Source organism: Lutra lutra, chromosome 1, assembly GCF_902655055.1.
Source record: "Lutra lutra chromosome 1, mLutLut1.2, whole genome shotgun sequence".
NCBI classification, from domain to species: domain Eukaryota; kingdom Metazoa; phylum Chordata; class Mammalia; order Carnivora; family Mustelidae; genus Lutra; species Lutra lutra.
The window spans coordinates 136,544,148-136,571,092 of NC_062278.1; the positions used below are offsets into that span (position 1 = coordinate 136,544,148).

General features: G+C 36.8%; 1 protein-coding gene across 7 annotated transcripts in view; it reads right to left on the minus strand.

Annotated features, from left to right (window-relative positions):
• TBC1D5 (TBC1 domain family member 5) overlaps window positions 1-26,945 on the minus strand; it is a 560,004-nt gene that overhangs the window by 229,950 nt on the left and 303,109 nt on the right. For all 7 annotated transcript variants that reach the window (XM_047737636.1, XM_047737648.1, XM_047737657.1 and 4 more), the window contains 4 exons: window positions 18,181-18,289; window positions 16,353-16,442; window positions 16,178-16,252; window positions 14,992-15,059 (listed from right to left, as the gene is read on the minus strand). In XM_047737636.1, coding sequence (XP_047593592.1) covers window positions 14,992-15,059; window positions 16,178-16,252; window positions 16,353-16,442; window positions 18,181-18,289 — 342 coding nt within the window. The remainder of the gene's footprint in view (window positions 1-14,991; window positions 15,060-16,177; window positions 16,253-16,352; window positions 16,443-18,180; window positions 18,290-26,945) is intronic.

Here is a 26,945-nt window from a genome sequence, read left to right on the forward strand (position 1 = left end):
TAGTGACTAGTTTCTCACAAAGTGACGTTGTGACACAACTTCCATCTGGCTCTCTGTGGACACATCCTTGGAACTCAGATATCATGCTGCTAGGCAGTCAAGCAGCTACATGGGAGGGCCACAGGAGGTGTTCTAGTCCCCAGCTGCAGCGAAGGTCTCTGCTGAGAGCAACTTCAGCAGCCAGACATGGGAGTGAACAAGGCTTCACACGATTTCTAGCCCCCACCCTTCAAGCAGGCTTGGCTAATACTACATGGAACAGAGAGAAACTGTCTGCCTCAGTCTTGCCCAGGTTGTACATTCATCAACAAAATAAATGCTGCTGTTTTATGCTTTGGGGTGGTTTACGATGTAGCAATAGGTAACCGTCACAGTTGGTATTATGTACTTCCATCAAGATGCATATATTAGCTTATTTATTTTTAGGATGCTAGCAACCACTGATGATCATTGCCTACATCTATCAATTCATTAGAGGTTATAAATAGTAAAACTCTTAATTCTATCATTTTACCTTCATTATCTAAAACACATATATAATAAAAAAAATTTCCCTTCATCAATTTTTACTTATCCTGAAGTAAAGCCAGCATGATTTTGAAAAATCTTGACTTCCATTACATTTGTCCATGGATACTTGTTACAGACATCTAAATGAATGACAGAATGGCCACTAATTTTGTCACAAAAGTAGTTTATTTTTTTATTTTTTTTTTAAAGATTTTATTTATTTATTTGACAGAGAGAGATCACAAGTAGAGAGAGAGGCAGGCGGAGAGAGAGGAGGGAGCAGGCTCCCTGCTGAGCAGAGAGCCCAATGTGGGACTCGATCCCAGGACCCTGAGATCATGACCTGAGCCGAAGGCAGCGGCTTAACCCATTGAGCCACCCAGGCGCCCCACAAAAGTAGTTTACAACAACCAGACTATTCTATGTGCCTTTTGGGTATTTGCCCACGTGACTACAGTATATTGGAATGAATCAGGAAGTAAGGGATGGAGAAAAACCACACAACAACTTTAGAGCCCCAATAGCCAGGAACCCAGGTGCCTGATGTAAGTTAAATGGAAAGATATTCACCATGGCAGTGATCTGTGATAATACAAACAAACAAGAGAAGTGAGGCAAATTTCTGGGTCATCTATAATGAAGAGTTCCTCAGACAACAAAGAGACCAAAAAATTTAAAAAAAAAAAATCCTAAGCAAAAAAAGGGTTAAGAAAAGAGTGAAATGATAAAGGGCTTTGTCACTGCATTATAGTACATAATTAGGTAATTAGAAGTATTAAAACAGACAAAGCATTGGGCCCAGATGAATTACTGAAGATGCAAGTATTCAATAAGATGTCCCAGGGGGAAAAATAAAGCCCTTGGTGAAGGTTTATAATCATGCAGTAGGACAGAGAAGCATAGAAGGACTTGTAGGAACAATAACTGATGTTATGCTCATACTTCAAAAACAGAATTTCAAAACAAGCATTCATCCAAAATTTAAAATGAGCTGATGGAAACTCCCTAGAATACTATTAAACACCAAAATAATGATAATACCTTCTTCTGGTTTATTGTCTTATCAAAGAAAAAGTGGAAAATCAAGCAAAAACCATCAAGAGAAGCAATTTCATATAGAATGAAAGCAGGCAGACTTTTTCTTCCTGTGCTCCCTATTTTGGTTGATTTCACCACTGTCCCTATTCAACCAAATATGCTTTCTCGTCTTCGCAGGCACACAGCTGGATTTAATTTCTCAGCTTCTTTCTCAGTGAGCTGTAACACGTGACCAAGTGCTAGCCAATGAAATGAGAGTGGAAGTGATGTATGACCACAGAATTCAACCCCCACCTCCACTTCAGCAAGGCCCCATAAACATTTTTCCTTTCAGCTGGATAGAAGAGAAAAGGTCATCCAGGAGGCTTGGGAAGTTACCTGTGGATGGTGGTGGTTTTAAAAATACATGTGCAAATTCTTAAGAATATAATCCTCTCTTGGATTGCTTGCTCTGGGAATAGTCTCTGGAGAAAGACACGTAAGCAGCCCTACAGAGAGATGTATGCGGAGAGGAACCAATATGGATCCTCTAGCCCTAGTCAAGCCTCCAGATGACTGCAGCTCCAATTGATATCTGACTGTAATCTCATGAGACTCCTAAGCCAGAACCTTTTGGCTAAGCTGCTCTCCAACTGCTGATACGCAGCAACTATGAAATAAATGATTATTGTTCCAAGTCACTAGGTTTTGGTCAACTTATGCAGTTACAGATAACTAACACAGCCTTAAGTACCTGAATCTGGGGTGTTATTAAAAAACCATAAAATACATGGTAGGAGTGTCTATGGGACTGAGCAGAAGCTGGAAGGCCCTTGTATACAGCACCAGAGAAGTATTAATGCACATGAAAAAGGCTGCTGGCAAAAGACAGACTATGAGGAGGCAGCCAGTGAGGGTTTAAATGAAAATAAGGAAAACATTATAGGAAAAATGGGAGGAAGAAGCTTCCTTATAACATAGCGGCAACATGGCAGCCTCTAGTTATACAGAAAATAGAAAATGTACCACATAAGCTGGGTGACCTAGATAAGGAGCTATCCAGGCAGAGTGTTGAAGGTGCTGAGTTATATTTGTACCTATAGTAGAATGAGAAAGGAGAGAAGCAAAAGGAAGAACTACTAAACGTAAAGGTTCTAGGACTCTGAAAATAAAACTTCTCATTCTCATCTTCTCTATTCAGCAAATGATGCTAACATTATTACGACAGTGCTTGTGGGCAAACATCAAATCTAAAACACAATTAAAAAAAAAGAAAGTCTAAAGATGAAACCAAGGAAGTGAGTGTAAAATCTTTTGTTAAGATCTCAGAAGGCTCTAAAGTGGTGCCTCAGAGAACCCTGTGTCAGTCAAGATGCCCCGATGCCCTGTGACAACTGAAAAGCACGCCTCACAGAGCTTTTAGCAGTCAGAGGCCAGGGATGGTGCTGCACAGCCTACACAGCACCTGACAGCCTCGCACAACAAAGAATGGGTCCAAGATGTCAATGTTCCCAGGTTGAGAAACTTGGCATTAGAGTATTACCAGCCTAGAGGGCACAAACCATATTTATTTAATCTCTTTCTGAGTAAGACTTACAATAACTCACTGACATTTCCATCTCCTGTTCGCTCCACAGAGTGCTCTGCATACAAAAGGTATTATTCACTTGGTATTTCTCAAACTGAAAAAGTGTTAAGTCTAGGCAAACAACATTAACATAAAATATTACAGAGTTGTGGAAAGATTAGCAGTCCCAGGCATTATTTCCATTTTGGCCATTAACAAATAATATTTTCTTTTCAAATTATTTTTTAGTTTCAACTTTTCAGGTTTGCAAAATAGAGAGATGTAGTTAGATGACTTCCAATAACACAAGTGTCTATTATGGGTGCCAGATATAAGAACTAAGCACTCAAGAAAATCTGAGAGAGAAAACAGATATTTTACAGATGTATTAAAAGCAGATAATTACAATAAAATGTACATGACCTATAAAAGAGTAAAACAGACACTATTTTCCTTATCAGGACCTTCAATTTTCACGGCAGTAGCTAGCACATAATTTCTCAAGTAATATTTGTTGGATGAGTGAGTAAATCCACAAACCTACAAACAAACCAATGAAAAATAAAAGTGAATCTATGGACTCATGGACTGGAAGTGGGAAGGTGAAGCAGAAGAAAAGCTGGGCAGAGTTCTGCTGTCACTGCTTCTCCAATTAACAAAGAAAAGAGCAATACAGTTTTCATGGGCCACAAACTGAAGGTGAACACTGATTTTAAAAAGCTTAAAAAAAAAAAAAGTAGAAATCTGATGTGATGACAATAGAATGCAGCCCAGGAGGACAGCAGAAAATCTCCAAGAGGCCTAACATGGAAGATGGGAGTTTGAAATCACCTTACAAGGGAGATGATGAAGCAGAAGGGTTATGATGACAGGAAACAGCAAAGAATGCACAGCGGAGAAAGGGCAGGTGAGGGTGGTGGAGTTTCAGGAGATAGGATGTGTCACCATCTAATAGACATTTTCATCAAAGCTTCTGTCTAGTTCTCCAACATCCTTAAACAGCAAGCCCTTGACCCTACTACACCCCTGCCTCAAAAACAAAAAACTTTCTACTCATCCCATAAAGGTGAAAAATTAGGGAAAAACTATATAAGGAGATAGACACATGCACTTTAAGTGCAAGATTCTCACAACTGAAAATAGTCTCTATTTTGCAATTTTTCAACAATTAAAACACTTTAAAGTAATTCAAAGCATTTACCCTTAAGGTACTAAGGTAGTTCAGTTCCAAATCTGCACTCAAGTTCTGAAAAGATTCTGTTCTACTACTGAACAGGTTATACCTGGTAGGAATATTTCAGGATGAGCTATTACTTGACCACCCACAGACTTTACTTTTGAACCTTCTTTAATATGTGAACCCACAACTATATACAGCACTGAAAAACCTGGCTTAATTTAAAACAAGGAGGATCTCAAAAGCAAAACCTCTTCTGGTCAGCAGCTCACGGTGATCTATCCGTGCTGCCGCTACATGGAGCCCTGCTTCCAAACTCCAAACATTAGGGGCCTCAGGATGCTAACCAATTGAAGCACCACGACTGTCCGTTCCGCAGCAAACACACCTGCATTTCACTCAAGTACTACAGAACTTTTTTCAAACTGAAAGAAATCCCACAAATTGGAGTAAATGTGTAGTAAGAACTTGCATGCATAAATGGAATGGAGATGGGAAAAATATATGTTAAAAACAGTACAGGAAAACACACACACACACACACACACACATATGCATGCAACTATAATAAAATATTTTGTTTTTACCTTAAATGTTGTCAAATGAGGCAGGACTACAGGCCATTTGACAAGAATTGTTTCTTGTATTCCTGAAAATCTGTTTTTCCCCTCTTTAATATTTAAGAAAAACACACACAGGTTGCCGACAACTCTCAGAGAGCGGCTTGTGTTGTCGTTTTCGCTTTCCCGGCTGTGAACAAGTGCATATGTGAGGGCTGGTCGTGCATGCACAAGCATGTACTCTGCCTGCATTAAATAAAATCACAACACAACACCAACTACATCCACTCATTCATGTGTGCCTGCAGTCCACCTCGAGGAGACTGAAAATATAAATACAAGCTGCTATTTTGGTGTGATCACACGAATATGGCAGCTTGTATGTTTTTTTTTTTTTTCTCTTTAACATTTTAACACTGGGCAGATTGTCTGCATTAACACAAACCAAAATCAATTCTGCTCTGAAACTGCTTGTAAAATCTTCCTTCCCTAAGGAATTTTTTATTTAAGTAAAAAAATGGGCTTGGAGGATTCAGGACATCTTAACTTTGTACAATACGGCAAACAATGCTGGACCAGAGGACTGGCAGTTATTTCTCTCCAAAGGGGAACTTTGGAGAAGACAGACTTTAAGAAAAATTTTAAAAATCAGTAAGTTCACCTTGTAAAATTACTTCTGTGTATCATTAATATAGGAAAGAATTGCAAAGTAGTCTAATTTCAAGTTGCCTACTACAATATAAGTTAATAACTAAATTCGACTAAAACTCAGATGAGACTTGTATACTGTAAAAAAAAATTCACAGAGGTACTCTTAAGGGCAGAGGAAGGAAATAAAAATCAAGTATTTAGCATAGACCATATCTAAAAATTCACTACAGATAAAAAATAAAATATAATAAAATATAATAAAAAATAGTAAAAATAAATAATAAAATATAATAAAAATAAAAATATAATAAAAAATATCATATACAAATATATAGCAATAAATTATCTATACAACATTGCACAGTAGAACTTTTTATGATAGAAATGTTCTATATCTGTGTTGTCCCATCCAATAGCCATTAGCACTTGAAATTGGACTACCGTAAATGAAGACTTAATTTTTAATTTTGTTTAATTTAAATTTATACAGCTACATGTGCCTGGACAACACACACATCTATAATTTTAAAAGGGAATTTTAACAATTATTGGTGAATCCAAAAAGTACTGAATTACAAGAAAAAACTGAGAAGACAAAGTTTGCTTGTATCAATTATATCTAAAGCTTGATCCATATATAAACTATAACCAAAAGGAAGCATTAACATGAGAAACTTGAGTTCTTAGGGATCCAGCCATATCATGGAGAGTGAAGTAGGAAAGAAGGTCATTAACTGAAGAGCGGAGCAGCCTGAAGTGCCACAGGAATAATCCTACAATAACCAGAAACATAAAGGACCAAGAATTGAAGATGATGACTGCCGTATCCAACAGGCAATCAGATAAACTTTAAAAACAGTCAAAGCTACAGTGGTATGTTAAAGAATTTTAATAATTTAATTCAAGAGAGAGAAAGAATGTATCTGAAGAAAAAGCAATACTGTTTAGCAACAGCTTATTAATATGTTAACTTGCAAATGGTATTATATACACTACAAATACACTTTTAGAATAGATCTTGAGAGATCAAATAACAGACTTCCCTGATATCTAATCCGGAAATATTTTCTTCTGAACTTACTATTTCCCATCAATTTTAAATAATACTATATTTCATTTAATGTTACAGTCTTTGAAGCATGGCAAAATTGGTTCAGAATGGACAATTCAAGCTCTGAATTAGAAATGCTATAAATTAGAAGTTCCTTGATTTACCTTTTGATTATCAGTTTTTTCAGTAATAAAAATGAGAACAGTAACAACCTCATTAGGCTGACATAAGGAACAATTAATTGAAATGAACAGAAAACCCTTTGAGGCAAAAAAGGGCTAGTAGAATAAAGGAATATTAAAACTAGTTGAGGAGGAGATAATATTTAATATAGTGACATATTCAGATCAAATACATTCAATAATGATGGCAACAACACAGCTTATGAGACAAAATTATCTTGTTTAAACTCAGACTAGAAGGCTACTAACAGTATTTTTTTCAAAGTGTGCTTATGTCTCTGAAGACTACAAAATGTTAAAGACTGTAACTGCTAAAACTAAACAATACGGATCCCCAGTGATAAGATTCACAATCAGTGAGCTTTCAGTAAGCATCAACTTGGCTCTACAGTGACACAAGAACAAATCAGGTTCATGCTCTCCAAGGGCTGACCCAGACATCTGAAAGATGAGACCTGGGTCAAACTCTCAGACATACTCTTTCCATGACAGCACCAGTTATCTTACACTGCAACTTTTTTTTTTGGCTGCTTTCTCTATTAGACTTTGAGATTCTTAAGGGTCCATGCCATATTTATCTTGGCACCTCCAGTGCCTGGCACCCTGAAGAGATTAATATAAATGTACTAAATACATTGGCAGATTGAATACACTGGCAGGTCTAAGTAAATATAGGATGCAACAAAATTAAGTAATATCATCAAAAAGTTATTAAGAAATTCTACTAGAACACAGAATAGGCATAGATTATTTCCAATTGTAAAGACTAGAAGATGTTTCATGAACAGCGTGATGATGAACTCAGGCCTTTAAAAATGAGCTTTCAGGGGGCGCCTGGGTGGCTCAGTGGGTTAAGGCCTCTGCCTTCGGCTCAGGTCATGATCCCAGGGTCCTGGGATCGAGCCCCACATCGGGCTCTCTGCTCTGCAGGGAGCCTGCTTCCTCCTCTCTCTCTCTCTGCCTGCCTCTCTGCCTACTTGTGATCTCTGTCTGTCGAATAAATAAATAAAATCTTTAAAAAAAAAAAATGAGCTTTCAGAAATCCCGAAAGGAACAATGAGGAGAAGCAACATTCCAAGAGCGGGCAAGCAAGTAATGCAAAGCGTGGAATATGGAACGCACAAAACCCATTCAGGAAATAATGCCACAGCACTGATCTAAAACAGAACGGGGAGGGACTTCGAATTTCTGGTTCTGCCTATAAAGAACTTGGACGTCACTACTCCTCCCCAACAGGTAAAGAGCCGAACAGATTGAAAAATCAACAATTCCTCTTGGCTCTATAAGAGAGGGGAAGACATAGAACAAACAGGCAAATATAAGGAGTCACAACTTACCAGAGCAGAACTCATATGCAGAACACCTGGTAGAAACCAGTGCAGGAGAGGAAAACCTGAACTACACTGAAGGAATTGCTAGAAGCTCAGTATGGACAACTCCGAGAGTTAAATACTCTGAAGAACCCAGTAATAGGGAGACCCCCGCAAACAGATGCAAGAGCTTGACCAGGATTCCATAGTAAATATCAGGAAAAAAAATCCCCTTGGCTTCTAGTATGTGGGCGGGGGCGGATTCATTCTGAACAGAGCACTGGGTTCTTAACAAAACCTGCCCTCAAAAAACTAAAACAAACAACAACGAGGACAAGAATGAAAACCCGCCCTCAGGGAAAAGTAGTTAACCAGAGCATATCTGCTGGGGTGTTGTTCTTAGACCCTACATAACCTGGGGGAAGGGAAATACCCAACTCCAGTCCACTTTAACCATTCTGCCCCAACTAAGAGGGTGCAGAGAATTAGAAACACTTGTGAAGTTCATGGTTCAGAGGATAGGTTCATAGTAAGACTGAGACCTAACCACGGGACTGAAGAACACCTCCCCTCCCTACTCACCTTATCACCACATTACTTAAGGCATATTTACAGCAGTTCTTTTTACCTTCCACATCATGTTCTGGCTACCAGAAAAAAAAAAAAAAATTACAAGACATAACAAAAGGCAAAAGGTAAAATTTGAAGAGACAGAATATACATCAGAACCAGACAAGGCAGGGACTTTGGAATGAGGAGATCAGAAATTGAAAACACCTATGATTAATATGCTAAGGACTCTGATGGAGAGAGTAGACAGCATGCAACAACAAACAGGCAATGAAAGCAGAGAGGGAAATCCTAAGAAAGAATCAAAAAGAAATGCTAGAGATAACAAAACACTGAAATAGAAATGAAGAATGCCTTTGATGGGCTTATTAGTATACTAGCCATAACTAAGGAAAGACTCTGAGCTAAAGGACAGATCAACAAAATTCTTGAAAAGTGAAAAGCAAAGTGAACGAAGACTGGGGAAAAAATAAAGGCAGAACAAAAAAATCCAAGGACTGTGGGACAACTACCTAGAATATAACACACACATAACAGAAGTATCAGAAAGAGAAGACACAGAACAAGGAACAGAATAAATATTTGAAGTACTAGTGACAAAAATTCCCCAAATAAATGTCAGACACCAAACCACAGATCCAGGAAGCTCAGAGAAAACTAGGCCGGGTAAATGCCAAGAGAACTATAGCTAAACATATCATCTTCAAACTACAGGAGATCAAACATAAAGTCCTTAAAAAGGCAGCGGAAGGTGGGGACAAAAATAAAAACACCTTACCTATACAGGAACAAAGATAAGAATAACATCCAACTTCTACTTAGAAACCACACAAGCAAAAAAGAGAATGAAGTGAAATATTTAAGGTGTTGACAGAAGAGAAACATCAACCTAGAATTCTGTATCCTGTGAAATTATCCTTTAAAAGTAAAGGAGAAATGGACTTCCTCAGACAAACAAAAACTGAGGGAATTTGTTGTCAGCAGACCTGCCTCACAAGAAGTAATTTAGAAGAAAATAGTATAGGTTAGAAACTCAGATCTACATAAAGGAAAAACATAAGAAAGAATAAGTGAAGTAAAATAAAAACTTTTATTTTTCTTATTGTCAATTGATATAACAGATGCTAGTTGTTTAAAATAATAATAATAATAATAATACCAACAGGGACGCCTGGGTGGCTCAGTTAGTTAAGCTTCTGCCTTCAGCTCCCAGGATCCTGGAATCAAGTCTTGTATCTGGCTCCCTGCTCAGTGGGGTGCCTGCTTCTCCCTTTCCCTCTGCCTATGCTCTCTTGCTGTCTGTCACTGTCTCTCTCTTTCTCAGAGAAATAAATAAAATCTTTAAAAATAAAAAAAAAATAATACCAACAATATATTCAACTATGTATGCTTGTATGTATATACACACATGTATGTATATATGTATATGTATATATGTGTATACAAACACACATGAATATATACATGCTCATATATAAGTGAAATGAGTAACGGCAATGAACAAAGGATGGAAGGAATTAGAATGACTTTGCTATTATAAAGTACTCACACTATCAGTGAAGTGGTATAGGGTTATTTGAAAGTGGATGTGGACTACCTAAAATGCATAATGTAAAATTTAAGACAACCACTAAAAAAGGTAAGAGACGTATCACTGGTATGCTGAGAAAGGAAAGAAAATGAAATAATATGAAATGCTCCATTAAAACTACAAAAGGCTGAAAAGGGTGGAAGACAATAATAGAAACGAAGAACAAGGTAACAAAAAGAAAAGAGTAACAAATATGATAGCTAATAATCCAACTGTATTAATCATTTTAAATGTCAATGGTCTAAATGCACCAACTAAAAGATTGTCAGAGTGCATCAAAAACACAACCCAACTGCATGCTACTTACAAGGAACCCACTTTAAAAACAAAGACACATTTAGATTAAAAGTAAATGAATGGACTGTGGACTCTGAGAAACAAACTTGAGGGTTTTGGAGGGGAGGGAGGTGGGGGGTTGGTGAGCCTGGTGGTGGGTATTAAGGAAGGCATGGATTGCATGGAGCACAGAGTGTGATGCATAAACAATGAATCTTGGAACATTGAGAAAATAATTTTTTTAAAAAAAGAAAAAAAAGTGAATGGAGAAAAATACACCAAGCTGATTACACAATCATTACACAATGATAAAGGGATCAATTCTCCAAGATACATCAATCCTTAACATATACGCACCTAACAACAGAGCATCAACCTGTGTGAAAAAAAACTAATAAAACTGCAAAGAGAACTTTTAAAATCCACTATCCCAGAAGTATCCACACCCGCTGCCTGCAGCTCCTCGCCATCGCTGTGTTTAGCATCACTCCTGAGGGGCTGTACCCACCCAGACCACCCATTCCCCTGGTGCACCTCAGATGCTCTGTCAGAAATGGACAGATCTGGCGGGCAGAAAATCAGAAGGACTCAGGTGAACTCAACATCATCAATCTACTGAATATACTGAGATCTACGTACTTCTTGAAATAACAGCAGCAGAAAACACATTCTTCTCAAGCTCACATGGAACATTCACCAAGATATTACACATTCTAGACCCCAGAACACACCCAAACCAATTTGGCAGACGGGAAATCATGCTCTCAGACTGCTGTGGAGTTAAACTAGACATTAGTAACAGAAAGACTGCTAGAAAACTCTAAAAGGGAACCATCTGTGTGTTAAGGGTCTGGATAGGTCCATTCTTCTGCAGATCAGAGAGAGTCCAAGAAGGCTTTAGATTAGGCAAGTAGCATGACCAGATGTGCTTTCTGAAAATAAGGCTATAACACCTGGATTCTGCTGGAGGAGAAAGAAAAGACATCTAAAGAGAACAATTAAGCAAGTCAGAAACTCTACATAGGAGGTTTAAAAAAAAAAATGACCTAAAACAGGGCAGTAAAAATAGAGGGGAACAATGTGAGAAAACTACATATAATGACCTCTTAATATTTAAAAGTAGAAAATGCATATCCTCAACCTATCTATTCTTAACCATCTTTCTTACTACATCTTTCATCTAAGCCACTAACATTACTTAATGTGGAAGCATACCACAAGACTCCCAGGTACTTTCCCAGATTCCATCTTCACCTCTACCCACCCCGCTGCAGAGCAGCCGGAATGATCTTCTTAGGTATCACACCCCTGCTCAATACCCACCAATGGCTTCCCATTGCAACTGGAATAAAACCCTAACTTCTTACTTTGGCCTATAGGATTGTTTCGATGGCATCTGCTCTCTCCCAAAATTTCCCTACTTAAATCACTTACCTCCCGCCATACCTGCCCCCCTTCAGTTTCTCAAAACACTGAGCTTATTTTCACTGACAGACTTTGCACTAGCTGTTCCCTCTGCCTGGAATATTCTTTCCCTAGATCTTCAAATGGCTGGCTTTTTAAAATTTTTCACATCTCAGCTCAGATATCATCTTCTTAGAGATGCCTTTTCTAATCACTGTTTCTAAAACTGCCATCCCTCTATCTTATCACCCTGCTTTATTTCTTCACAACAGTTACCATCTTTTGCAATTATCCTCTTTGTCTATCTATCCGTGCTTTCTCATTCCTCCAACCCCCTCCCCACCCCACACTAAAATGTATATCCCATGAAAGCAGGACCTTGTCTGTCTTATTCACCACTCTATTCCCAAAAAGGATAAGGCTGGTACATAGCAGACATTCAATAAATGTACAGTAAAAAAAAATGTACAGTAAAAAAAAATTCTTATCACAGATGCTAGTAAATGAGTAACACTGTATAACATTCATTGAGCTGTATTTCTTTTCTTCTCCTATTGCATCATGAGGTGCCTTACAGACTCGACTGAAACCCATGGATTTTAGATAATGCTGTGCCTTATAAAGAGAATATATTACCTAAAGTAGTAAAATTATTCAAGCTATTCAGCTTTTATTGTTAGGCAATTTGGTGGCTTAAAAGACTGACAGTCTTACCTTACAAGCTAAGTTACCTGCCACAAAATTTATAAAGAGATGACAAGGAGCCTTACTCTAAATGTGGGGAGAACCATGGAAGAGCTTTCTGGGGAAGAAGATACAACCTCCACCATCCATGCTATGAACTACAGGGTCTCCTAACTGTCACCCCTGAATCTTAGGCTTGCCAACTGAATTAAAATATACCATTGGAGACCATTTATAAGAGAAAGTTAGCCATATATATGTTATACACATCACGTGCATACACACATTTTAAATAAATAAAAAATGCATAGAAAACATAAAACCAAATAGTTACAAGCATACGCTTTTCAAGAAATAACACTTCCTCACACAGCAAAGCATAAATGTTTGTGTTAAGTAACCAAAATAATCAATGGGCTCCCAACGCCACTTTCTATGAGGCTTGGCTGTCTGAGTTTTATTTTCCCCTTCTCCTGTTTGTTTTGTCTTTTCAATGATCTGATCCACAGAGCCTCTGCCTGTGTGAAGCTCCAGTATCATGGTCCCTCTATTTTCATTTGATAACAGCAGATTGATCATGATCCTTCTTATTAGCCATTTAGAGCTGAAGCTGTCAAGTTTTCTAAGATAACTGCCTAGCAATTTTTTTTTAAAAAGGGATACCTTTACTGTTTGGCTAGCAATATATACCATGCATTTTTCTTTTAAGAGGACTGTTTTACTGCCACTGATTATGCAGCTACTTAAATGATTGGTGAGGAAATGCAGTTTTTGTTTTCTCTAACAAATATTTGAGTGCCTCCGGCACACTAATACAATGGCACTCTACTTTCTGCAACTATATGCCAGAGGTCCAGAACTGCCACATGATGCCTCTGAGAGTAGTTTCCTTATAACTGGCTCCTCTTGGGTTACCTAGATAACTCAGCTCATCAAAATGATCCCACACCTCCCTCCCTCAACCTACCACCATTGCCAGTTTCATACAGTTCTGTGGTACTCTGAACCCATGATTCCCCTGTTTTCATTTTTATTTTTTAAAGTAAGCTGTAGGCCCCATGTGGGCTTGAACACACAACCGTTAGATTAAGAGTCACACATTCTATTGACTGAGCCAGCGAGGTACACCTCCACTGATTTTCATTTTAAAATAGAAAATGTGACTTGTTCAATATGTAGTATAATGTTAATAGCCATCTATGTCATCTGATTACTCAGTGTTTGGGACCTAGAAAGAGATGAGTGTCAGAGAACCAGAGGCCCTGACTTTGTAATAGGTCTAGCAGGAGTTGAAGTAGCAGCAGAACGGACAGGCAAAGCTACAGAAAAACCTGGAAGAAGGTACTAGGGATATCTATGACTCTGCAAATACATGGCCCATCCTAGATGCAATGATTAAATTTACTAACATTTATGTAACTGTTTACAGCCTAAAGTGTTAACACATCTAGGGGTGCCAGGGTGGCACAGTCGGTTAAGAGTCCAACTCTTAGTTTTGGCTCCGGTCATGATGTAAGGTTGTGATTTCAGGGTCATGAGATTGAGCTCGATGTGGAGCTCTGTGCTCCGCATAGAGCTCACTTGAGATCTTCTCTCTCTCTCTCTCTTCCTTTGTCACTCTCACCTACTTGTGTATGCTCGTTCTCTTTCTCTCTTTCTCTAGGATGAATAAATAAATCTTTTTAAAAAGGTGTAAACATATCTGAATAGTATTAGTACAACATACATTTATTAATCTACAGCAATCCTTTGAGGTTAACTATTATTCCCATTTTACAGAAAAGGACACCGAGGAAAGATGTTCATTGAAAGTAAAATGCCTAAGATTATAGCATATGTTGCTAGAACTTATCCTAGGACTTTCCCACAAAAATTCCATGTACTTCTCACTACATGACCCAGAAAGGTAAAGCCCAATTATGTAAAAGTCAATGGATATTAGCCATGTGCTAAGTAAACAACCCCTTCACATGGTAAATACTATGTAGACTGAAAGAAGAGGTTGTTTGCAAACCTGAATGACTTCAAGAGAGACAGAAATAAGGAGGGTAAAACTAATAGTTGTCATTTAAAAAGCAATTTGGTTAGAAAGGATTCAAAGGTGTGAAGCAGGATACAAATGTTTCTAGCAATATCAATATTATGACCACATAATATAACCTTAATCAGAAGCACATGATTTCAAATCATTGCTGAAAATTGAAAACCAGATTAGATATTATTTTAAGATCATAAATATTGGAATTTATGTTGAAAGAGGGAAAATAGGAATCTATATTTTAAGAACATAAAATAATTGTTACTATCAAAAATGTCCACAATAACTTTGTTAGTAACATAAGGCAAATACTGCATTTAATTAAAACTCCTCTATGGATTTTGTATCTTACTAAAATTACAAAGAGATAACATCAATTTGAATTACTATAAGTTCTACATACGTTCTTTTGACATCTTGTTCAATCATTGATCGCAGTTCTTTATCTTGAAAAAATTTGTTCCACAGACTCTGAAATAAGGAAAACAACCTATTTAAGATAATTTTACACCTTTACTTGTCTTTTATGATCTCAATTTAATAATTTAAGTGATCAGATTTATCCTTCTCTGAGTTATCATTTCACATTGTGGAGAGGAAACCTGAAGTAGAATAAGTTTTATTAAAAACTACTAGTCTAATATCAGAAACACATCCTTATACTAATATCAATTTTTCCGTAATAGTATTGTACATATTTAAAATTTTTATATTATCTTTATAAAGTAAATGATAGTTCTGCTGCTCTACACCCACTACTTCCCTTACAACAACAAAAAGCTCTGCTTAGATTAGAGCAGGGCCAGAGGCCAACTGGTTTCAACTTGAACCTGACCTGAACTCCCAATGCACTAAGACATGTAATGTTTTTTTTGCAAAGTTTGGCTTTATGATCAAGCAGATTTTTAGACACTTTGTAAAATGTGAATTTCAGTTTTAAAATTCACTTAATATTCTGTGCTGCTATACTATAAACTGTATCATAACAACTACATGTATCAGTAAAAAAAGAAATGCTGGTATTATATATTAGCTGGAAAATAATTTGTTAGCAGGGAAATAGGAATTAGAGCAGCAATTGAAGAAGTTATACAATACTCTAGTAATTATTCTTAGTCTTCTCTGAAGTATCAGTGGGGAGGGGCAAATCTTTTTCATTATCTTTAAAAACTTCTTAATAGACTCACTCCAAAAAGTCACTTTTCTTCTTGCAAGTTAGTCCCACCAAGTAAACCCCCATCTATTTTTATCATAAAGGGAGGCTTTCCTAGAGTCCCTACTGCCCACTACAACTTGACATTACAGTTCTAGCCTCCTGTTTATGCTCTTCTCTTTTACCCTGAGTTCTTATGGTCCCATGGGACGTCTCCAGAATGCCATTCCACAGAAACAGATCATAAACCTCCTACAACACAGGATGAATATAGCATAGAATAATTTCCATCAGGTTTTAGGCTGCATAATATATGGAGTAAAAAAAAATTTAATTGGCATGAAATAACACTGTTTTCATGGTGACTGATAACCTGTCTCATAAGCATATTCTTATGGGCAAAAGAAGCTGAGATATGAATAAAGATGAACTTTACCCCTTCATCCTGTGAAAGGGGATTATTGATCATCAAATCTTGCTGGCCAACAACCTTCCTTGGGTTTGTGATGTGCTGGCAGGGAAAGAAAGAAAACACACATGCAAAGATCAGAGGTTACTGGACTTTAAAGCATACATAAGAAAACAATTACGTTAATTAAAGTACAACTTACTATTTCTTTAATGTTGCTATACCATGCTCTTAATTCTTTAATTCTACTTATCCACTGACTTTTATCTTGAGGAAGAACACAAAGAAATAGCTGTCAAGGAAAAAAAAAGGAAACTTTTGTAAAAATCCTAACAAGCAACATGTAAAACTATGCCAAACAGAATCACCTGAAGCAGATATTCATACTGAATACTGCTACAGACATTCATTTTCTTATCATTCCGGTTCCCCATAAATTATATTTGGGAATGTTTATGTGTATTTGGACAATTCAAAAAGTGAACAAAGGCCACAAGAACAAGATCCCAAAAACTACACCACAAAACTGAATCAAGGTCCCCTCCAGATTTATATTAAAAATGAGCAAGAATGTATTGAGGTTCAAGTATAATTCCCATTTTACAGTCTCATATTAATGGGGTATTAATATGAGACAGACACAAAGTCCAATGATTAATTTCAAGGTTTAAGATTTGTCCTAAAACAGGCAGGTAAAGGACAGAGAAGAACAACCTGAGGGCATGGCTTGAGAAGTGAAATCATTCCTTCTACGGCAGAAACGTTAATTTACAACTGGCAGCTAGCTTATGAAAACAACAAGCATTCTTAAAAAGACAAATTTGATTTAATTAATTTAGTACCATATTAAAGTAAATCTGGACTTGAGTTTATTTTTAGAAAACGAAGGCTACTAAAAGTTAAACAACGAGGACTAGGGGGTGGGATACAAATATTTGTATACAAATATTCTAGCAGCAGGTCTTCTGCCTTTACTGCCTGCATCTAACAAAAGAAAAATGTATTTTAATTATTAAATCTAAATTATTAAATCTAAGACTATCTAATACATCATGTGTTCCTTACTGTCTTTACTTGCACAGACTCTGTATTCTCAATTTATGCAGATATAACCTAAAAAACTTTCAATAGAAGTCATTCCAGAAATAAGTCTAAACCTTAATTCATTTTGAGATAACAAAAAGGGACAGTATTTCCAGGCAATTAAAAAAGATAACTGTAGGGGCGCCTGGGTGGCTCAGTGGGTTAAAGCCTCTGCCTTCGGCTCAGGTCATGATCCCGGGGTCCTGGGATCGAGCCCCGCATCGGGCTCTCTGCTCAGCGGGGAGCCTGCTTCCTCCTCTCTCTCTCTCTCTCTCTCTGCCTGCCTCTCTGCCTGCCTGTGATCTCTATCTGTCAGATAAATAAATAAAATCTTTAAAAAAAAAAAGATAACTGTAAATTATTACTAGTTTTGATAATCAATGGCCCTTTCTCTTAGGAAACTGATCTAATTTTCTTCCACTTCTCTTTCCTGCTGCCCTTCACTTTATGTTTCCAGTTTAAAAAAAAATATATATATATGTATATACATATATGTACATGTATATATATATACATATATATATATGTACATATGAAAAATCTTTTCCATCTGCTGTTTCTGAAGCAAAAGGCGGGGGTGACTAAATGGCTGCACTTGATACAGTGGGAAGCTGGAAGAAAATCCCCCTCTACTCCTGCCCAGCTTCAAGGATTTCTGCAGAAGCCTCTGGGGGATGTAAAGGTGTCGCTTCGAATTCTGCTCCATCAAATGAGATGAAAGAACAGCTATTTCAAATGACTCCTTTAACATCACCAGTTACTCGGGACTAAGGTGGTTCAACCTTATTAGTAAATGTCCTATGAAATATAAGCTTGGATGGCCAAAAAATCGAGAGTGAAGTCTCCTGGAAAACTCAGTGATCCCCTGCATGGGTAATCTCTCAGGGCATCAGGTAATGTGTTGATATACTGCAACCACAAACTGTAAATAAATATTTTCTTCTTACCTTCCAGCAAATGCTGCGGAACCTGCTGCTTCTCAGCTGCCCATTAATCCCCTTCTGCCTTATTGTTGCCAAGTAATTGTTGTTTACAAATAGTTCTTCCCATTCTTTCCTATATGCAAGAAACCAAAGCATAGGGATCCTTTTGTTAAAATTCTCTGCTTGGAGAGGAATGCTACAGGAAATTAATTTTAAATAAGTCTAAGAAATGCAACTTTTAAAACATATATATTTAGTTGTGTACTGTTTCTGAACGCATGGCTGTCTTTTTGGACACAGTTCTTCTTAGATTTAATGAATATGTAGATCGCTATAATTATGCCAGCTACTGAAATTCATAATGTCTATGGAGGCTATTCCATTTCCTCTAAAATGCTGGTAGTGCAGTTCAGAGCAACAAGAAAAAAATGAATATTAATATAAATACATGACTGCTTTACCCATTGACAAAGATATACCTGCTCCAAAAATACACAACAAAAAGGGTTCTGTTAATTACATTGGCTTCTCACATGAAATATCTGTTTAAATGAATCTGTTTCTCCTTAGTGTTAGGCTGGGGAGTTAAATATAATAGAAGACTACTTTCTTTAACTTCCAGTGCAATTTACTATTGAAATCTCTGCAACTTCTTTCTACATGATCAGTTTTAAAATTTTAACAGGTGCAGGCAAATTTGAAAAAAAAATCAAAAAATTAAAAAGCCTCACTGTAAAAACTGTTAAAGGCAAGCTTGAGTACCTTGCAGTACCTATGGCTGAGTAGATAAACAACTGAAATATGCCTCCCAGGCACACAGACACCAGGGGCCTAACACCTGTGCCTCATTAATATACAAGTAAATCTGCTCTACTGGGAAACAATTGGAAATTAATTGTCCCAAACCATTTACTGAGTTTGAATAAAGGAAGTAGACCTATATTCCCTGCATCTTGTACCAAACCAAACATCAAGAATCATTTGTCAACAGTTGAGGCTACTGAACACAGCTTTGTGAAATTTCTGATTTCCTAATGCCGCAATAAACTTATCATCAAGGCTGAAACCCTGGCAATCTCTTCAGAGAGACTTCCTCAAAAGAAAGCCTTTAAAACCCTCAACTGTCCTCCATGTAGATACACAGCAGCAGTTCTCACTGGTCGGACCTGACTCAATTTGAGAAAGGACGGCCTCGCACATCATGTTATCTTAAAGTCAGTAATGCAACCAACTACTAAAACACCCGACTGTGGAGTATCATCTCCACAGAGTTTTCAGAAGAGTGACCCCGGCAATGGCACATTCCTGACTGCCACAAGCAGGAGAATGTCCAGCTCAGCCCTGGAGCACCCATCCCAAAGCCTTCTGCCAGAAGGGGCTGGTGGCTAGGTACGCCGTATGAGACAAGCACTCCAGCACCTTAGTGAGGAAGTCCACTCCTAACACCACTCCATGAAAATTTCTTACTCCCAACACTCCATTCATAAGAGAAAATAATACTTCATTTTTATTTTTAATTTGCATTTATGTGATTAGTGAAAGCGAAAATTTTTCCTTCTTTTGAGTCATTTTATTACTTCTTTTTTAAAAACATCCCTTCTTGTCCTTTGCCTATTTTAAGCACCACAGGATAGTGGTTAAGAGAATGGACAGCAGAACCACACTCCTGTGATAAAAAGACAGTCATGCCTTCACAGAAACAGTACACAATTTACTAGCTACTTACTAGCTGTGCAAGCTTGGGCAAGTTACTTAATGTCCCTGTGCCTCTGTTTCCTCATCCATAAAATGAAATAACAGCATCTACCTCAAAGAATTATTGTGAGGATTAAAATACATGACAAGTCCTCAGAAGCATGTCTAGTATATGAGAATATTTTTAAAAATTAGTATTATTGTTAATACTAATTATAATATTACTTTTATTTTACTGTGCCTTATTATTGGTCCAAAGGAGGAGTTTTTCATACATTAAAAACATCACACCTTTGTCTGCCACACACATATACTTTTTAACCCAATACCTTGGTTTTCAACACAGTGAAGCTTTTTAATGTGTATATTAATTTAACTTGAACATTATTTTCTCCTGATGCTTTTTCCACTGTTGTCATGTTTAAGTAATCCCTAGCCCCTCCAAGCTCAAAGAAATATTTTTTTAAATCATATTAGCCCATTTGTATTACCAATAATATTTTAAATACATTATCCATTTCCCAACAATCTCACATATATTATTCACATCTCATATTCAGGTTTTGTTTTTACCCAGTTTTAGCAGTACTCAAAAATGAGATAAGCAATGAGTACATCTCAGAGAATGTTAAGTATGTCTAAATAGCTTGTGGTCTGCAAGCAAAAACTGCAGATTTTAAATGGATTCTGAACCCAAAAGGAATCAAAATTTGTGCAAGACCATGCAGTTCCATGGCCTGAAATCACCGATACATTCCAGATAAGAGAGGGAAGTGTGAGGCAAGGACTCCCCCAGCCTCTTCCAAAATCAGCTCCTATTCACAGGGACCGGGACAGTGTGAAGGTAGACACAGCTGGTGGCTAGATTCATTGCCGTCTTGTCAAGTTACGCAGCCTTTTAAGGTCAAGTTACATACTACTTATGTAATGAAGGATAATTATTTGTTAGCTTAAATAAGACCCTGGGCCTTGATTACAGTGTCGGCAGAGAGAACAGGAGACTGGGACATGTGAAATGGAAACATTATCTTTGGAATTCACAATCATCTCAATTTATTCAGGGTACTCAGAGTTCCAATTAAGGCTGAACGCCTCAAACTGATGAAGAGCCCTAACAACAGAGGAACACGAAGGCCGCAAGATAACTCATTGTCTTGCTCTTCTATGGCACCGTGTTTCATTAATGAACAGTGATACGGAGTAAACACAAGTGACAGTGCCTACTATGTGCTCAGCTCTCAGAGAGATTAGAGAAAGCATGAAGCTAAAGAGGTTGAGGGATCTGTAAACTAGTAATAATCGGGTGAAGGACAAGCACTCTGGCAGTACAGAGAAGTGAGAACTAGTTTTATACCTACAAATGAAAACTGAGTGTAGAAAATAATAGTAGCCCCATGGGCACTCAAATGCTACTTCAAGAGCTGAGCTGTCAGATCTTTAACAGTATACAGAGGACAAAATATTGAACATGTTAGCCCTTCGAGAGGAGCCGAACCATAATTAAAGTTTTTTACAATCATAATTAAAGTTTTTTACAATCATTTGTAAATGGGGACCTACTCCTGAACTTAGATCAGGACATGGGCAAAGAATGCTAAGTTATTGATGAGTCAGTTGTGGAATTTTTCAGCTTTACAAAAGTAAAGGAACAGTAGTTTCTAAACTTTGTCTTATATTTTTTAAAAAAGCAAATAATATGCCCGTAACAGTCAAAATCTGGCAATGATGCTACTAAAATGCTAAAAAAAAAAAATCGATATATATTTAAAAATACGATATTTTAGTGGCAGGAGCCTGGGTGGCTCAGTTCCTTAAGCATCTGCCTTCAGCTCAGGTCATGATCCCAGGGTCCTGGGAATGAGTCCCACATAGGGCTCCTTCCTCAGTGGGGAGCCTGCTTCTCCCTATCCTCCCTGTTCCTGCTCTCTCTGTCTCTGTCTCTCTCAACTAAATAAACAAAATCTTAAAAAAAAAAATAAAATACTTGAAGTAAATCACTTTTAACCTTTACAATAACTCTCCTAGGGTGTGTATTTTTAACCCTTCTTTATCAATGAGGAAACTAAGACTCAGAAAAATTTAATAAGAGGGGGAAAAAAAGAGAATTAGGAGAAGCATCTTTGTGGAAGCAACACTAAAAGGGAAATGCGATACTGCATTCATCAAGGGACAAAAATGGCCTCTGGAAACAAGGCAAGACAAGAATATGACCTTATATTTTCTCCCTTAGATTCCTAGTTTTTGAACATTAAGTCCAAGGGTACAGAGATAAGTTTACACCAGTTGGACTGAGGAAGTAAGTCAACAGCTGCTGTGAGTGGTTAAAAACCTGGGGTATTCAGGTAGGTTCCTCAAATGTAACAGATTAGAGAGACGCCTGGGCCTTAAGGACTTTCTTGACAAAGCACTAGTGCCATCTAGTGACAACCACTATGCCTTGCAGGCACTGGGTCCCTAAAAACAACCAGCATCCAGGCACAGAAAGGCAAAAACTGGTTTTCTTCTGAGGCCTTAGTGGCTGCCCTAGAAGTATTGTGTGAAAAAGGATTCTGAAGCTACCATGTGCTCCTTAGAAAAGAATATTGTGACTTTGGCCATGAGGATTGCAGATTTCTCAATAAATGAAATCAACTTTTACAGTAGCAATTGAGGTCTCCCCTCCAAGAATATCTGTTTAGGTAGCTAATCCACTTGGTAATGTTTTTGTCTTTTGTTTTTTTGTTTTTTTGACATGGAAATCAACCAGAATACGCAGTGAATAAATACAGCTGATGATCATAAGGAGATCTCTATTTCTAATTACATATTTTAATGTAGTATTTCCTAAGAGACACACATAAAATTAGTTTAAAACTAGTTAGCACCTTCTAAATGTAATTGTTTAAATACTTTTGTAACCTAAATAATGCATAAATTACTTGATTATGTGGCAGTTCTGTACTAGAAAATTTCTGAATTGTCCAAAATATTGACAAATTGGAGAAAATAAGTCTATACTGTATATTTTATAGGATGGTTTCTACTCCATTTTGGGGCACTACCTGAGCAGGCAGCAATGTCTTTATGGGGCTAAGAAGAAACCCAAACAATTACAATTATTGAAAACAATTCAGAGACTACACACAGTCTAGTATTCAGGATCTTCAATACTTGGTTAAGAGGAGCTACTCTGGTTTTCACTGATGAAGAATGCAGGGAATGGAGAATGGATTATCACCGGGGATGTTCAACAGGTCCAACAGAGAAGGAAGATCAAAGAGGGAAGTATGGTGAGGGGGTGGTATGGTGAAGCTCTGCAGAGATGATCCTGTAGTTTACAAGCTCAGCTAGCTCTTGATCATCTCATTTTTTGAGATTTGACTAGACATAGTAGCACTAAAGGCCAGGGCAAAATAAAGGTGATCTTTATGCAAAATAAGATCACAGTTAGATGCATGGAATATTTGAAGGTAAGAAAGCACAAAGTAAGGAAACTGAATCTGATGTAAAAAGGTTTATACAATTTTATGATCCTGAAGTACACGCCAATATTTGAAAAAAAAAAAAAAAAAAAACAACTGCTGTATTAGTGACCATAACTGCTTTACCAAATACAGAGATAAAAGGACATAATAAAATTTAAATTTGTACAGAATACATTAGTGAAAGATTTCTACTAATGAAAGTACTGTACCATAAATCCACTGTTCAAGTGAAAGAGTATACACTTTTATACCATCTTAAAGGAATGATTTTAAAAATACTATTCAAATACAACAAGGAACATCTAACTTAAAAATCAATGGAAATATGAGAAGTGTAAATTAGGTATGTCAGCATCAGACTGTAAAGTGTGGCACCAGATATGGGTAAGCTACAACACTAGGACTGCAGGTGCCAAGATCAACCAGATAAACACTGATGTTATCTATAATTACCTCATTTTTAGCTTAAATCACAGGTAATGAGGGAACTCAGAGACTCTAAAAGGCAATTAGAAACTGTACTGGCTTTTTTGCTTCCTGTACCAGGAATTTTTAAAAACTTACTTTTATTTAAAGCTTTTTTTCCCCTCCATAATGAAACATCAGGGCATATTACTTATACATATATAAATAAATATAAAGACAGAATGCGCAATTACTTACAAGCTTAAAATGGATTTCTTTCTATGTCTAGGTGAAATATATTCTCATCTGATGAGGCTCCATTGAAACAAAGGCAACAAATAGTAATTTTGTCAAAATTAATTTACGATAATGTTTTAATTTGGGTTTGGATTTAACTCTGAATTGAGAAATTTTGAACTTCCACCTCAATGTTCGCAAGGACACAAAGCACCGAGTTAGCAACAGTTTTGGACGTCAGGTATAATACTCTTTTTAAAAAAAAAACATGTATCATTCTCTTCAAAATACAATGTTTAAGAGCTTCTCAATTCAAGGTCATATTAACTAGGTAAAGTCAACAAACATACCTTTAGAAAAGGAATCCAAAAAAGCTGTATCACAAGGTTATAAAAAATTAAGTATATAATAAACATCATTATACTACTAATCAAAGGTTCAGCATTTAGAAATGAGGTGAGGAAAGGATACTACGAAGGATCTGAAGTCATCTGAAATGAATATATTTGATATTCCATAGTTAACTGATGTTTCTAATAGAATTAATTCTTTGATATTTGATATTCCATAGTTAACTGATGTTTCTAATAGAATTAATTCTTTGAGACACCTTCCTGCAGACTTCCCCCACCTTCTTCACATCCCTACTACACTACATTTACCTTACTATTTGTGAAACTAGCATGGATTTGATATCTAACTTCCAATGTGATAAGAATTTGTCACAGTCTACAATGTAAAAAATACTAAGAAGTAAATGCTTACAGAATTAAAGACAAATTATTCTGCAGTAATTTAGAAACAGACATTTATTTAGCACAATCTGATGTCCTATTTAAAGTAAATCCAATCTCATAAACCATGTTTTTCAAGATTAGGTTGACTTACAGGGTATTATATATACACATAGAAATACATGTATGCTTCAAACAGTACTTTCTCTTAAAAAGATCTGAATGAATTATAACTGAATCCATCATTCATTTGACAATCTGTAGATCAGCACTACCTAACAGACCTTTCTCAGATAACAGAAATGTTCTATATCTAACTGTTTAATATGGTAATCATTAACCACGTGTGGCTACTAAGCAGATGAAATATGGCTAGTGTAACTGAAGAACTACATATTTTAACTGATTTAAACCTAAATTTAAATAGACTCATGTCACTAATGGTTCCTATACTGAACACCAAAACTCAAAGTGTTTTAAGGATAATAAACCATTCATAGATACATTTGATTTTTCAAGTAACAACTATAAAAAAGTTCAAGAGATAAATTATACACACTATATATATCCCATATAGTGTTACTGGAGGAAGAAGCAGATACACTTTAAAAGTTAATACAACTAGTTAACAAAAGTCAAGATGGTTCCATAAGAGATCTAACTGTATATAATTAATCCTAAATGAATGGTGCTAGTAAGATCATATATAGATATAATAGATATCGTTTATTTCTATCTATAGTTGCCTTTCTCTGTCTAGGTTTCCCTGTCTCTACCACCATCCCTTACCCCCTGCTTCCTCTCAGCCCTCTCTTCTTATATCCACACAAAAGTTAGGGAAGCAAATCTTTAAGTGATGAAGTGATGCATCTGTAAGTTACTAAAAATAATCAATGCTGGCAATAATAAGATCCAAGATCTGAATCATGAACCTAATATGACCATACTCTGTATTAGACTGGCTCAAAGATCCAGAATATGAAAATTTCAAACGAAGATAAGTGGGTCATGTGATAAACTTTAAGTCAATATGGACATTATGTACTTTATAATCTGTTTGGATTAGTGTACCTAAGAAAATAATTTCACATGGGCGTCTGAAAGTAAGGAAATATCCTCACCCAAAGGTGACCAGAAAATCTCACGCTACTTATAATTTAAAAGAAAAAAAACTCACACTATAAAAAAATCTCATGCTTGAATACCTCATATACCCAGCATAATGAAAGACCAATGTATGCCACATAAGTGATTTTTTTTTTTAAAGATTTTATTTATTTATTTGACAGAGAGAGAGATCACAAGTAGGCAGAGAGTCAGGAAGAGAGAGGAGGAAGCAGGCTCTCCGCTGAGCAGAGCCCGATGCGGGGCTCAATCCCAGGACACTGAGATCATGACCTGAGCTGAAGGCAGCGGCTTAATCCACTGAGCCACTCAGGTGCCCCAGTGATTTTTTTTTTACGACACAAAAATGTTGAGAGTATCAAAATATTACTAAGCCTTAAAGAAATTGTGTCCAGATGTGGTATACATCTGGAAAATGGATGGCTATTTCTTACATTAAATAACTCGACACTGCTTTGCTTTTGGAGTTTTCCATTCTGTTTTTAGGGGCATTTTCCTCATGACTATCATTATCAGGCTATTGGCTACCAATCTGCATAATGATTATACATTAGCTCTTTAAAATCCTAAATCTACACTCCTCTGTCACTTGTTCAGTGTGTCTTTTTTAAAATAAAGACAACAAATTAGACTTTAAACTGTCACATATTTTAGCCTAATTCAACATCATAAATTATCAGAATCTTTTCTAGTTTAAGAAAAATGTGAAATAAGACTGTGGGAATAAGGACTAGAATGGCTCTCCTGTGCCTAAACATATTTTAATAAGCAAATATTTTGCCTGTTCTAATATTTTCCTCCTGTTTCTAAGTTTCTAGTTATATTCTAGCTGGTTGAAGCTATTAGAAATTTGACTTGTAAATAACTGGGATGTTACTGTATATCCAAATGTCAGCAGCCAATCCCATTCCCCTCAAGGCTTCAGTCCTTGAGTTCGGCCAAGAAAGAATTCAAAGCCAAACCTTTTAAGCAAGACTTTACTAGCAGTTAAAGAGAAAGCATCCTCTCAGGGTGGGAGAGGGGGCAGGCACAGAGGTGGCAACTACATCAGGGGTCAGAGTCTTCTTTTGTCTTTCCTTTTTATGTTTGCATAGGTTATGGGTCATAGCTAGGGTGGTCTCTGACTGAG